Source organism: Nuphar pumila, chromosome 11, assembly GCF_984573655.1.
Source record: "Nuphar pumila chromosome 11, dmNupPumi1.hap1.1, whole genome shotgun sequence".
NCBI lineage: Eukaryota > Viridiplantae > Streptophyta > Magnoliopsida > Nymphaeales > Nymphaeaceae > Nuphar > Nuphar pumila.
Window position 1 is genome coordinate 41,350,886 of NC_143259.1, and position 14,331 is coordinate 41,365,216.

Consider the following 14,331-nt stretch of genomic DNA (forward strand, 5'->3'; position numbering starts at 1 on the left):
AGTCAAAAAATTAGATAAATAATAAAAGAAATAAGTAAAAAAATATAAAAGAAAGAATAAAAACATATTTAAAATGTAAAAAATAAATTAATTAATTAATTAAAACTAATTGATAATATTGTGATATTATCAAATTGGTGATATTTTCAAAATATTGCGATATTTTACCTATTTTTATTGTTTACTGAATTTACAGCAATAATATCTCAATATTTTGAAAATATTGCCCATATCTGTGACTAATGACTATGCTTCATATCAACTCAAACTGAGAAAGATAGAACAAAGACAGCATATGCACCTTGCCTATAAGTTCTCCTCTCAGTTCAGAAGCAAGTTGTTTTTTAATAAAGCGGCGAACAGCATGAACAGCATCTGGGTCGGCAACTTCCATCAGGTCCATGATTTCCCCCTCACCAGGCAAAGAAATTGCGCTTGTAACAAATTCCTAACAAAAGAAACAAAATTCATTAGCTTCTGCATATTTGATCACACAGAATCACATGCCAAAATGGAATTGACAATTACTTTATCCAAACTTGAGTCAGAAAGAATGCTCCTAATTCCATTCACAAACTTTGGATTCAATGTCAATTGCTTGTTCTGCTGAAAATCTGACACCATGTCCAGCATCAATTTCCTTGCTAATGTTTGTCCTGCTTCCCAGCTGATGGAACATTAAAACCACCTTATCAGTTCATTATCTCATAAACAGAAGGCTACAAAAGCGTACACAAAATTGGGGAAATAAAATAAGAAACATACCGATTGAACTCATCAGAATCATGTGCAAGAAGGAAATACAGGTCAGCATCAGTAAGATCAGAATAGAGACGGACAGGAGCACTGAAACCACGCAAGAGGGACGGGATCGGCTTCTCGGGTATATCAATAAAAACAAATTCTTCTTCTTTCTGCTCATTGCCAAATAGGAAGCTTAATAACTTCAGGATTATGAGACCAAGACAAACTATGAACTATGAAGCATATCATGAATCAGTCAATAAAATTAGTGATATGACATCCAGATATTCAAGTTTAGTAAGATGAAATCAATTATAAGATTGAGGATATTCAAGTCAGGTCTTCAGGTGATTTGAAATTCTGAATATTTTATCCCAGCAAAAATGCATTTTTCAGAATTGTGGGGAGAAAAAAAAAAACTTCAATTAATAGAAAATTTTAGGCATGCAAACACTTCAACAAAATATAAAGAGGTAGTTCAACAGAAAAGAATTGAAAGAGGAAAATTTTACTCGTCGATGTAGATGATGCATGAAATCTGTTCATGTCTAGACAGCAGAACTTGCCTTTGTAACACGAAGTACTGTGGTGAACACAGGGTGACCATTATCTGCGACAGGCTTCAAAATTCCTTCATGATAAACAGTAGTGAGTGGTAGGTCCTTTCCACTGGAATCTAACAGACCAAGAGCAACAGGTATGAACATAGGCTCCTTGGCTGGCTGCCCTGGGCTTGGAGGTAGTTCTTGACTGTAAAAACCAATAAATAAGCTTATAAATGGTCTGTAGGAATGCTTGCACTAGTAGATAAAAGAGAGACATAAAAAGAATATATAGAGTAAATGGCCTGTCCTAACCAACTTAGGCGTGGTTTGGTGTAGACCACTTCAAAAATTCATAGCCGCAGATTTTTTTTATTAATTGAAACTATAAATTTCTTTAATATCCCTAAATTGATTTTTTAATGAAAAACTCAATCTTGTTCATTGCAAAGTTTTGGTTCAGTATGGAACGTTGATATTTAGGATCTTTTAGAAACCTGTCAACATAAGAAATTCTTCATCTAACAGATGTTTTCAATAAATAAAGATCAACATTTGCAGGGTTTAATTTACAAAACATGCAATAAAACATTAAAACACTAATATGGTACATAACCTTAGTCCATACACAAGTATAGAGTTGTAAATTGCAACTGGACTTCCCTCCAAACAAGTCTCAAGTCAGTCGAGACAGCTATGGATGATCATCAACATAAAATGTATAAATTGATTCTAACTAGCCATTTTCCCATATTTCTGTAATTACCAAATCCATGCAACTCAGAACCAAATCAGTGCAACGTTTTTGACTGAAGGAATATTATATTTTGTATACGTCACATGGGACACGAGGATACAGTATAGAAATACCAATAGAACATGCATATGATTATCATTATACAATTACACCGAATGAAATTACAAATCAGGAAAAGAGAAGCCAACAAGTCTGAGACCCAAATCAGGTGATCAATAATGAAGATCCACCAGCTTGGCACCAAGTACAATTCAGTCAAGTATGCAAAATAATGTTTTATGCTGGAACCATGTTTCTCAGATAAATCACGCAAGATTTAATTCCTCATGTAAATACCAAAAGACTTGGCAAGAAAGGGAAGCAAAGCATGGGATGAAGGGTTAAAGAACAATAATTAATTGTCATGGGATTGGTGCAAATTCACCTGAACTTGAGGGTAAAAGTTTGAGCTTCTGAATTATAGGATGAAGCCACCTTAACACAAGGTGTACCAGCTTGGGAGTACCTGCAGATTAAGAACTCCCAGGCGTAAGTGACACAACAGAATAACTTATTCAATAGGGTGAAGATTTCTATTAGCAACACAGATAAATTAGACCGTACCATAACTGGAAGTTTGCAAAATCTGCATCATTTGCATCTCTCATAGCAGCAAAGAAATCTTCACAAGTTACTGCTTGCTCATCGTGTCTTTTGAAGTAAAGATCCATGCCCTAAACAAACAAAATCGATGTGTTAGAAGCAAAAATATAAATGTGCACATCCAAAAAATCTAAGAAAAATCCAAATAACTTATAAATATCCAGCATTTTAAAAATCATGAAAGTAAATACGAGAGATAAGTAAAGAGAAAAAATCACAAAGTAGACAAAATTAGTAGAGAAAATGTCTAAATGAGAAGCATAATATTATGGAACCATAAGAAAGCAACAAAGACATACATGGCTCGCAACTACCAATACTGCAAGTTAAACCAGCTAATAGGATCTATCATCTCATAACAATTTCCCATCTATACAGGAGGGGATATTATTCATAAATGTTTGTAGACACCATCTTGAGATACGAAACATGAAATGGTTGTTCATGTTGAACTGCTTCCAGCATTATCTGGATCCAGTAACCGATTAACAGCAAGTAGTTTGGGGCAAACTAGCAATAGCCCAACATGTAGATTACTAAGGCTGCATACCTTTGTGTTGAATAGAAAGATATAAATGAGAAAAGAGAGCTCATCATCATTTAAAAACATATATATATATATATATATATATTGGTAATGATAGGGTGATCCCAGAGTACCTACTCCCACCTAATAGAAGCTTTAGATTGTCAAATTTCTTAAACTTTTTAGTTGATCAGACCCTATAGATATGATCTATAAGCATTATTTAGTAGAAAACAAGTTTTGTATCATGTGATTATAGCATATATGTATATTTTTAAGACCTTTAAAATCAACGACTCACATTGTATCAAAATTTAATGACTTAAAAAATCATACTTTCATGTCCAAAAAACATGATCCAAAGCATGATTCCTATTAAATAAACCATGTTGAGTACATCCATAAGGTTTAATTGAAAAGATGCAACCTACAACCATGATTTCTAGTATGTGGGAGTAGGTACCCCCGGAGCACCGTAGCATACTATATATATATATATTGACAGTATATAAACTAATAAAGGAAATATCATCTACAAAAAATTTAGATCTTCAGGCAAAATTTACTGGAGTGTCTTAATGCAAAATTAACTACTTGGATAATAGGTATCCATCTGATCAACATTCCAAGACCTCTATCATTATTTAAAAAGAAAAGAAATTCCCAAGAAGCTATGGCCCCAATGTAGCTCCTAAGATACAAAGTCATTATCTAATATCAGTGCAAAATTGTATTACAATCTATAGAAATCAGCCTCCTGCAGAAGATACAGACAAGATCAAGATAGTCACTAGTGATACCTTGCGGAATCCTGAGCTTCCAAGCAAGGTTTTATACATCCTGACAACTTCAGCGCCCTGACAGATAACAAGGATGTGCTTGAGTTCTCATGCCAGAAAATAGTTCCTCAGAAATTGCTAAAAACTTGAATATTAGAAAAATCCACAATGAATGTGCAAATGTCCTGACCTTTTCGTACACCTGAAATTAGTGATACCATGAGTAGTGATGGCCGCAAATTTATACAAACAACAGAGAATAAGAAATCAAATGTATCTGTAGAAAGATCTCCATAGCGACAGTAACAGAAGAAAGATAAAAGGGAAGAAAAAAAAGGAAAATAGAGAAGCATACCGTTACTGTAGACCATGAAACAAAGCACATTGTCAACAAAAGCAAGCCAGAGTGTTAAGCATGCCAATGTCCAACAGAAAAAAGAATTAATTTCTCACACAGCAACTCCAGTCAAGAAAACCATTCACAAAAAATCTTGGAAGGATAGAAATATAACATCATAAATATTGAAATCCATTCAATCACATGGTTGAAGAAAAAGAGAACAAGTGCAACTCACCAGTATAAAAGTTGTCCATCTGTTCAGAATTTAAAAAACAAAACAAAAAAAAAACATTAGATGGTCCGATTGGCCCTAACTAAAGTCTTAGCTTCTTTTCAAGAACATAAGTAATCATGTGAAGTCCAATGATACCTTGATATATGAGTGTGGTCGTATAGGATGAGCCATAGGACCAGCATCCTGCAAAGTTAAGAATACTTACTAATGACAACAGTTTGTTCAGAAAAAAAAAAAAGAGATTGAAATGCAGTATAAACTAATTTTATGTTATGCCTAGTAAGTTACACAACAAAATCTCATATGAACAACTGAAACACTGAGACTATCAAACATGCCACAGAGAATCATTCACCAGCTCATTACTGTAGAGACTTGTGTATTATATGTATGACCATTTTGGGTGTTACCCCTCACTTGCTCACTTGTGTATATGTGTACAGTTCATTCTTTCTAAGGATATTCTTGTACATTTTCAATTAGTGTAAAGTAAACAGTTTTTGTTGTACTGAGATAGAGGGGGTATCTCCCATATATGGTTGTAATCTTTTCATTCTTGGTCTAATGAAGTTTCCTTTGAGCTTTCCTATCTATTTACTCTCACCATATATCTTCTCTCCTTGCTTTGAAATAGTATTATAGCCATATATGAACCAAAGGGAAGATTGAGATTGAGGTCAGGAGAGGAAGGAGACTCCATTCAATTAAATCTTGTGCCCTACATTGGGATTTGTGCATGCTGACATCAGAATCATCAGTACATATGGTCAATTATGATCTGTATGAGTTAGGGCTTTAATAGACCTTAATTTTAGGAGTAACAAAGTGAGAATAGCATCAATCAGATCAGTATTGGATTTTCTATGGATTTTTTAATATTTTATGGATAATAGCATGATTTGGGGCCAGATTTGAGAAATCTACCATATCAACCTTATCGGTAGCTTTTGTTGGTATGGGTTGGGTGCATTCTGAATGTTTTTCAGTATGAAAGCATTTGAATGTTAATTGGGTGCATTCTATAGTGATTTGAGTGAGTTTTGATGTGCTTTTGAAGGTACTATTACAGGAGGTAATAGTATTTTTGGAGTTTTGGTTTTATCAGCTTATAATAAAAGGCATATCAATGGGGTATTTTACTATATGTGACTGTATTCCATCAGTTTGTAACTGTTGTCAGAGTTTGATTGAGGTTGTGGGTGCTTATTTCTGGCGGCAATTGAGTTTTGAGGATGTCAACCTTATTAGACTGCTATATTGGTAGTAGTTCTCAGATATATTGTTAATCTCAATTGCTAATGGTAGTTTTGGTTTTGTTGTGTCTCAGTTTGCCTTATTGTGAGGTGTTTGGAGTATTGTTCTTGCTTTTTATTGACATCGGTTCACCTATTGTTAAGGGTAAATGATTGTTGTATACCTTTATTGGGATTCTTGAGGTTTACTCACCAATCTTGTGTTGGGAATTGCATAGTGGAGGTCGGTTCTGTGGCATTGTGTTTGTTATATTGTGCAGTATTCTTGGAAGTTGCAGTTTGAACTCCCATTTCAGGTGGTGATAGTGTTTTGAGGGTATTGACTATATCAAGTTGTCGATAATGATATTTTGATATTTGCTAGCTCTGAACATTGATTGTTAGCATGTTGTTGTGACTGTGATTGCCTTATCACAAGGAGTGTAATAGCGCGTATTTTCACACTTAGCCATTTTGAGATTTTTTTGAAAATTTGGTTAAGTCAGAGAGAAAAATCGTTTGAACCTCGATTTTAGATTGATGTTTTTGAGTCTGGGTTTGCCCCAGGTCTCATCACCTAGGTCTAAACGAGCCACTTAAAACGTGAGAAAAAGTTTTATTTTCGACCTTTAAATTCAAGCAAAATTCGAGTTGTTTTCGGGTGAAATTCCGATTTTGATATTCGTGTAATATGTCGTTGGATGCGTCTCAAAATTTTGAGCGCAACAATATTTTATTTTTCTCGATTCGGTCTACAATTGGCCAAAAAATCACGTTTTTCCAAAAATTGAGCAATTTGTCGAAACAGATCCAAAGTTGGATCGGGTTGGATCCAATGCCTATGATCTGAATTATTATGGATTTGGATCTTATTTAAGACCCAATTTAATCTGGATTTAATCCAGATCTTAATCCATTTTCTTTTTGGGTATGGATTTTGGATTTTTGGATCCAAATCCGGATCCAAATCCAAGCCCCACATTTTCCAGCTTTAAATTGAATATAAAGCTTTAATTTGGGGTTCAATAAGGTTAGGGAGCCTTCTTGGTTAATTTGGTTATTTTTTGGTACCTTTAGATAATTTTTAATTAATTAATAATCAATCAATTAATTAATTAATTAATTAATATTAATTTCGGATTTTTATTTTAGGGTTGAGTAGGACTCCTTAAAAGAGTCCTTAAACTTACTTAAAGAGAGTTTTAAAAGGGTTTGGAAAGTTAAAAAAATAACAAATGTGAAAAAGTCAACATTTGGAAGAGTTAAAAAAAAAATAGGAAACAAAGGGAGAGAGAGAGTTCCATCTTTTGGAAACTCTCTTAGAGAGGGCAAGAAAAATAGGGAGGGGCGATCTCCCCTATAGGGCCTATAAAAAGACCCCAAAAAAGAGAGAGAAAGAGAAGGAAAAAAAAGAGGAGGAGAGATAAAGTGAGGAAAAAGGAGGAAGAAGAGTTTGGGCCATCTCCAACCATTTACCCACGTTTTTCAACATCCACCATCGTTTTTCTTCAAGTTTTTATTCATGGTATGGGTTTTCTCTCTTGAATCAAGTGAGAATGTAAAAACCGTAAGTTTTTGCCATTATTTTTTTTTAAATGTTTGGAAACATGCAATTTGGACCTAAGATCCATATTTCGGATCTAGGACCCATAAAGGGGTATTTATGCATAATTATGTGTTATACTAAAATAATATTAATATTAGTAACAAAAGAGAAATATACATATATATATAGAGCGAACTCGAGGATCCACAGTTGAATCCACTTGGATCCAACTTGCGGATCCATATTGATGGTGGTAAGGCACACCGTAACTTGGGATTGGTTTCGGGTCTCGGGTCCGGAGTCGGGCCACACCCTGTGTAACAAAAATCAATAAAATAAATTTTGGTGCATAGGGTCGGACCCACAGTTGGATCCACATGGATCCAACTGAGGATTCGGCATTCACAGGCATACCGGGTCCATTTTAATAATGGACCCAGCGTCGGCCGCGGGCTTGGACCCGAGTTCAATTTTAAAAAGGGGGCGTTAAAACAGGAATCGTGCCTAGGGCACGATTCTTGCTTTCAAGAATCAGAAAAAAGAAAGAGGCAAGGGGGGGTTACGCAGAGCGTAACCAAACCCCGTGCTTCTCGGAGGAGAGGAGTGGGGGTTCGACATAACAAAAGGGTGGTGGAGAGGGTTTTGCCCTCTTCACTCGGTCTCTCTCTCTCTCAGTGTGAGAACGCCGAAGGGAGGGTTCTGTCGCCGACGAACTTCGGCTACCCGCAACCATCACCGGCCTCCAGCGAGCACCCTTCTCCACGGCAGTGAAGAGGGGCGACACCAGCTTGCATCCTCCCCACACGACAGCGCTGACGAAGCTCAACCGACCCTTATCTCGCAGCGACGACAGTCTCCGATCGCTGGAAAGGTCGCCAAAAACAGGTACGGTTCTTCATTGAGTCTTGGTGAGGGATCGAACAGGGGTTCGATTCCGTGTATGGTTTTGAGAGGAGAAAACTCGGGGGTTTTCGGTAGTGACGACATTCGATTTGGGGGTTTTGTTGTCAACCCCATTTCGGAACCCTAGTTAATGGTTGGGGGTCTATTTTTCAGTTAAGGGTTTCCGGTTTGGGGATTTTCAGTTTTTTTCTTCGATTTGAGGGGGGATTATCTTTCGATTTCTTGAAAATCCAAATACGCTATGGGATTTCGAATTTCCATTGTGAAGGGGATATAAAATTTTGATTTTCTGCTAAAAGGGGAATGTCTGGTTTCGGATGTCTATCATAAGGGTAGTTTTACTAGACTTGGGGGTTAAATTTTATGAAATCAAATCTTTTAGTACTATCTGTCTGTTACTAGTTTATATCATGTTAAATGTCTGTCGATGTGGCTATAGGGATTTTTGGTAGCCTGTTGCCAAATCAGTGCTTATACTATCTGAGGGTTATTATAAAAATCAGTTTATCAGTGGTTTCATAAATTGTCGGCAAATCCGATTTTCCAGTTAATAACTGTGTTTAGCCTTGGTTACATGTTAATCTCGTGTAGCATATTCAGTTTAGTTATTTTTTTTATACATGATTAAGATGCTCACGATATTGCCTCTGCTATGATTTTATGTTGTACTGGTTCCCTATAAGATTTATATATTACAGACAAAGTCTCAGTCCACAATTTGCCCACTTTTGTAGGTCTATGATCACTTACCTGATTTCATGATTTTAGAACATCATCAGACTTCCTCTTCTGCCTTGGTAACCATTGGACCTAACATAATATAGGCTTCACAATTTTCGTAGTACTATGGGGCAAACAACTTGTCAATTTTACCGGTTTATTGAACTAGGTACAAAATGCAGTGTAGCTTCTTTTTCAGTTTGAGCATACAATTGTGGTCTTGGACTGTTCTTGGTTTGTTTGATTGTTCTTATGGCTAGATTTATAAGTTTTAGCTGTTAACGTAAATTTCAGAATGTGTAAGTGTAAATTTCATATAAAAGAATCCTTTCGATGCAAGTAGGAATTCGACTGTTATTTAAAACTGCATATGTGAGGGTTGTTTCAGTGTTGAACTGAAAATGATAATCCTGTCATGAAACTGCATATGTGTGGGTTTGTTTTCCTTTCACTTATGATTTGACTAAGGTATATTCATTTGGTTATCATATGAATAGTTGATGGGGTTATATGTTTTTTAATATGTTGTTCAATATGTGGTGGCATTGAGAGTATTACTGGCTGGACTGAATTGACTATGTTTCTAGCTAGGAGGTTGGCGAGTCTGGGATTGGTAAGCCCGACCAACTTCCCTAGCATATGGCAAAGCTTACACTTCTACCGGATAATTGGTAAATGTTATTTTTGCATTTCATGATACTGGTTATGCAATCATGAATGTGGGCATGACTCGGTTACTGATTTTCTTCTTGAGCATATATGCTTGATGATTATGTAAAACTTTACATGTACACACACTCAAAAGAAATGTGCATTGGTTAATACACATATATGATGTAGGTACCACACATAGTGAAAATGCATATGATTGAGTAATTACATGCACATGGTTGGGTTATGTTTGCATGAGTACATACGCTTTTGGCACTTTTGCCTAGTGTTATGAATGAAACACTACTTTGGTTTTATTATGTGATGCACCAATGGCCTAATTGAACCATCATTGGCCTGGAGAGCCGTGGGTTTTTGGTTTCCTTTCACATATGTTTTTAACTGCATCACTTAAACCACATAAGATGGTTTGGCACATTACTACACTGTTCTAGTTGTTTATATGGGCTGGAGTCCTGTAAGGGTCCTCGCAAGGGAGGATGCGGGTTTTCACTTTACTTTTGCATATGGTGTTGCAAACTTAAAGAACTAACTTTAATAAAAATATAATAAGAACAGTGTAACATACGTTCTGCGATATCTCATCTGGAGTATGAGAATCTTAGAGATTATGAGGATACAAAAAACTCCATGTGTTGTAATTTTGTCCCCTGAACTCGATATTGAGGTTCTTTCTCCTGGCCACGGTTTTAGGGAGAGTCTGTCACTTTACCCGGGAGTGATGTGTTTGACACAGCTGTTGTTTATGGTACCAAGGAAGAGGCACTTGTGGGTGTGGGGTGTCCCTTGTGTCCCCGACATTAGATGTGGAGGTCTAATGTTCCAAAACTGATTCGGTCGAGGGCTAAGTTGGAACCCAATAATAAAATACAAATTGTGTGTTAAGCTACCCTGGGAACCTACTTGACCTCGGGGATTGTACACGTTTGGTGTATCCGCGGGCAACGGTAATTAAAAAGAGGAACTTAAAGTTGTGTGCATTTAATAGGGCACGCATATGGAAAGATGGAACTTAAATGAAAGATAACAAAAGGGAATCATGCATTGCACGTAATCATGCATTGCACGTAATCATGCATTTTCCTGCTATGCACTAGATCATGCATAATTGAATTGCTCTCTGCATCATGATAGAATGGTGGGTGTATGTTATTTACTTTCATAAATGCATGATTTAAAGACTTTATTACTTAATTTTTGTCTATGCTCATGTCTTACTGTTTCTTTCTGCTTAGCATATGTAACTGGTTGCATGAATGGTTATTTAGATTATGCAAATTTTATATTTGCACTTACTCAAATCATTACATGAAATTTTATCCATGTTCTTTGTCTCACCTGGTTTCTTTAGAAGTAGTTGTGCTCAGAATTTCGGTTCTGACACCCTACTTTGTTGGTTTTTCACAGGATATGGTAAACAGTGAGGTTGGACTGGCTACTGGGAATGGATGAGAATCATACTTGGGTTTGACAGCTTCAGCAGGGGACATAGTGGCTCTTTCTTTTGTTTCAGTTCTTCTTACTTTTTCAGTTGTTGCTTTATTTTCAGTCGAATAAAACCTTGTCTCTGAAATTTACTCTTATTCATAAATAAATGAAATTGTTTTGGCTCTTATGGATGATGGTTGCAAGTTCGTTTGTGGTGTTTGGGCTATCCAATGAAAATTGAAACTGTGAAGACCCCGGATCTCTTGGAAGGTTTCAGCATTTATTGAAAAAAAAAGGAAAAAAAATATTTCGCATTTTCAAAGGGTATAATTTGGGGTCGTTACAGAGAAATTGGTATAGATTGAATGTCCATGCAATAATTTGATGAAAATCCATGGAAAATGTGTTTAAAACCATGTTTTGTAAATACACATGGAGGATGATCCAAAGATCTTTCTCCATGGTTGTATTCTTGATTCGTTTTATATTTTCAATAAAATAAAATGTTGTACATGTTAAAACAGAATTTTTATTGGGGGTAAAAGTGGGTATTTAAAGGTTTCTTTTGATAGATATTGAGTTTCATGGATATGTTCTTGATTTCTTTCATCTTTTCATAAATAAAATTTTTGTACATGCTTAGATTTATGCCAAAACATAATTTATTTCATGATAGAAATATAGTTTATTATATGCTTGTCTTACGATACTTTCATGTGTCATGAATACTCTATTGAAGGAGCTTTTGGACTTTGGTTCATTGTAAGAGTGAAATTTTGGTTATGCATGTATACCCATGTGAGGAATCTGAATGTATTTTCGATTGTAAATAAGTTTATAGATAAATATCTGAAAAACGAGTTTGATCCTGCATGCCAGACTATGTCACAGGGATTCGACCAGACAGGTGTCGCACCCGCGACGCGACGTGGGTGCGGATGCGGCACCCAGTGCGGTCACCGCACCCAGGGTCATTTTGGTCCATTTTTGGATTTTTTTTTTAAATTTGCCCTATGAAATGGGATGCGGAATTTAAATAAAGTAGAATAAAACCAAATCGTGCAATCCAAAGAGACATACACAGGTATAACCCGTGAATTTCAAGAAAATTGAGGACAGGATCAGATCATGAATTCTCTAAAGTGCATAAAAGTCTCTCTTCCACATACCAACCCTGCTTATACCCATAAAACAGGTTTGACCGTATGTGAAATCCATCGAGACCATGTCAACTTAAAGAACTACTCCCCTCCCCCTTCGATCATACCTTTACAATAGACATCTGAAACCCCCAAATCATAGATTTGGGGTTTTCAGATTAGGGTTGACAGAAACCCCCAAGCTCAGATTTCGTAGTTGCCGAAACCCCCAACTCACAAGTTTGGGTTTTTCGGCAGCCGAGAACCCGAAAAGAAACTATGTGTCGATCGGGTTAGGGCTTCCCCCGTAACCCACCTCAACATGACCGAACACATTCAATACCCAACAAAAAAATTTACAGAGATCCAACCTGTTCCGGCGAAGAGGAGGAGAGACTGTCGCGGTTGGGGCGGTCGTCGGTGTCGATTGCTCCACCGTCGAGCGAGAAATCGAGAAAGGAGCGAGAGACAGAGGGTAAGAGAAGACAGAGAGAGGAGAGAGAAAGAGATAGGAGGAAGTTGAGGAAACAGAGGGAAAGGGAGAGCTCGGGAGGAAGAGGGTGAGGAGAGGGGAGTAATATAGGGAGGGTGGCCCCCGAAAAGGAAGGGAATCGGTTACCTTCCCCCCCCCCCCTTCCCCAGGCGGCTGCGCAATCCCCCGCCCCCAGCCTTTTTCTCTTGCTGCGTTAGGGTTCATAAATGAGCCCTAACGCAGTTCTATCGAGTATGGGTTCTTTTCTTCTTCTTTTCTATTACTTAACGCACGGGGTGTGCGAGGCGGGGATCGACCGAGTCTGTAACCCGTGATCCATCCACGGTTTGGATCGGCGACTCAACGATTGTTTGGGTTTATAGGTTGGATCCATATGGGTCCAACTATGGATCCAAATATATTTTAGTGTTATATTATTTATTATTTTATTTTATTTTTCTAATACATGTGTATGATATTATATATATATATATATGGACCCGTGCCAGGCACCCAAGGTTTTTGAAAGTGCCGCACACCCGCACCCCACCCACACCCATGTGACATAGATGACAGATGGTGTGAACAAGTATATCAATGCATACATGAGATAAAAACTGGATATGCATGCAGCCTGAAATTTTGTATATGCATATGTATGCATTATCGAACTGAAATATGGGTATATGGGTATTTTGCATGCTATTTATATTTCTGTTTTAATCCTTTTTCAGATAAACAAAAGGAGAACTTTGTTGTACAAAAAAAAAGGGGAAGTTTATGGTTTTCAATAGAAAAAAAATAATCAATTTTGTGTATGTTCGGTGGGCTGGCTGTCAGACCAGCTGAATATTGATAGGCTGGCCTGACATGCCAGACCTCCCTGGCTGGGCTGAAGTCTGGTCTAGCTGGACCAGACCCGTCCTGGTGCTAACTTGACACTTGGCAGCCCAGCCGAGTGGGTTGGCCGGGGCATGCCGGGTCCTAACAAGCCCAGTCCAGCCCTCTGCTGGACTGGTGCAGGCCTGGCAGCATCCTGCCAGGCCCAGCTGAGTGGGTGGGCCCTGGCAAGTAGGTTCTCAAAAAAAAAAATTATATATGTATATATATATATGTATATATATATATATATGTATATATATATACATATATATATATAGAACATGTTTCTTTATGCATTTAAAAGCTACAGACCTTGCTAAGTGTATGTAATTCAATTTTATTGCATGATAAAAATGGGATGTTTTTATTCACATGTTAACTTGATATGATATACTTTAGAATTTTGTTATTTCAGGATTGGTTCAAATGCACGTGTACTCATAAGAAGGAATGTGTACAGTCATGTGATTTAGTTTCCAGATTTTGCTAAGTGTGGCTGATATATCTTTATGCATGCAATAGAATGAAATCTTCACATGCTTGCATTTAGTATATCATGGTTGTCCGCAGTGGTATTGCATAGTTGTATTTTCATGTGCATGTATATAATGAAATTGATATGCTCTTTCGTGTTCATGATGTCATGAGTGTTTGCATGTGTTAATTGGTTTCCACTTGATTTTACGCATGCAAGAGAATGACATTGCACACATGTCTAGGCTGTTTATGACACGCATGTTCATGGTATTAATGCATAGTTGTTTCTTATGCA

The 14,331-nt window shown here is 36.9% G+C and overlaps 1 protein-coding gene across 1 annotated transcript in view; it reads right to left on the minus strand.

Moving 5' to 3' along the window:
• The window catches only part of LOC149822304 (puromycin-sensitive aminopeptidase-like), a 109,346-nt gene that overhangs the window by 18,001 nt on the left and 77,014 nt on the right, over positions 1 to 14,331 (minus strand). Inside the window, exons 17-26 of the mRNA XM_089981063.1 lie at positions 4,701 to 4,748; positions 4,566 to 4,584; positions 4,346 to 4,350; positions 4,012 to 4,068; positions 2,647 to 2,756; positions 2,468 to 2,548; positions 1,311 to 1,494; positions 766 to 914; positions 529 to 667; positions 302 to 448 (exon numbers count right to left, since the gene is read on the minus strand). Coding sequence (XP_089837189.1) covers positions 302 to 448; positions 529 to 667; positions 766 to 914; positions 1,311 to 1,494; positions 2,468 to 2,548; positions 2,647 to 2,756; positions 4,012 to 4,068; positions 4,346 to 4,350; positions 4,566 to 4,584; positions 4,701 to 4,748 — 939 coding nt within the window. The remainder of the gene's footprint in view (positions 1 to 301; positions 449 to 528; positions 668 to 765; positions 915 to 1,310; positions 1,495 to 2,467; positions 2,549 to 2,646; positions 2,757 to 4,011; positions 4,069 to 4,345; positions 4,351 to 4,565; positions 4,585 to 4,700; positions 4,749 to 14,331) is intronic.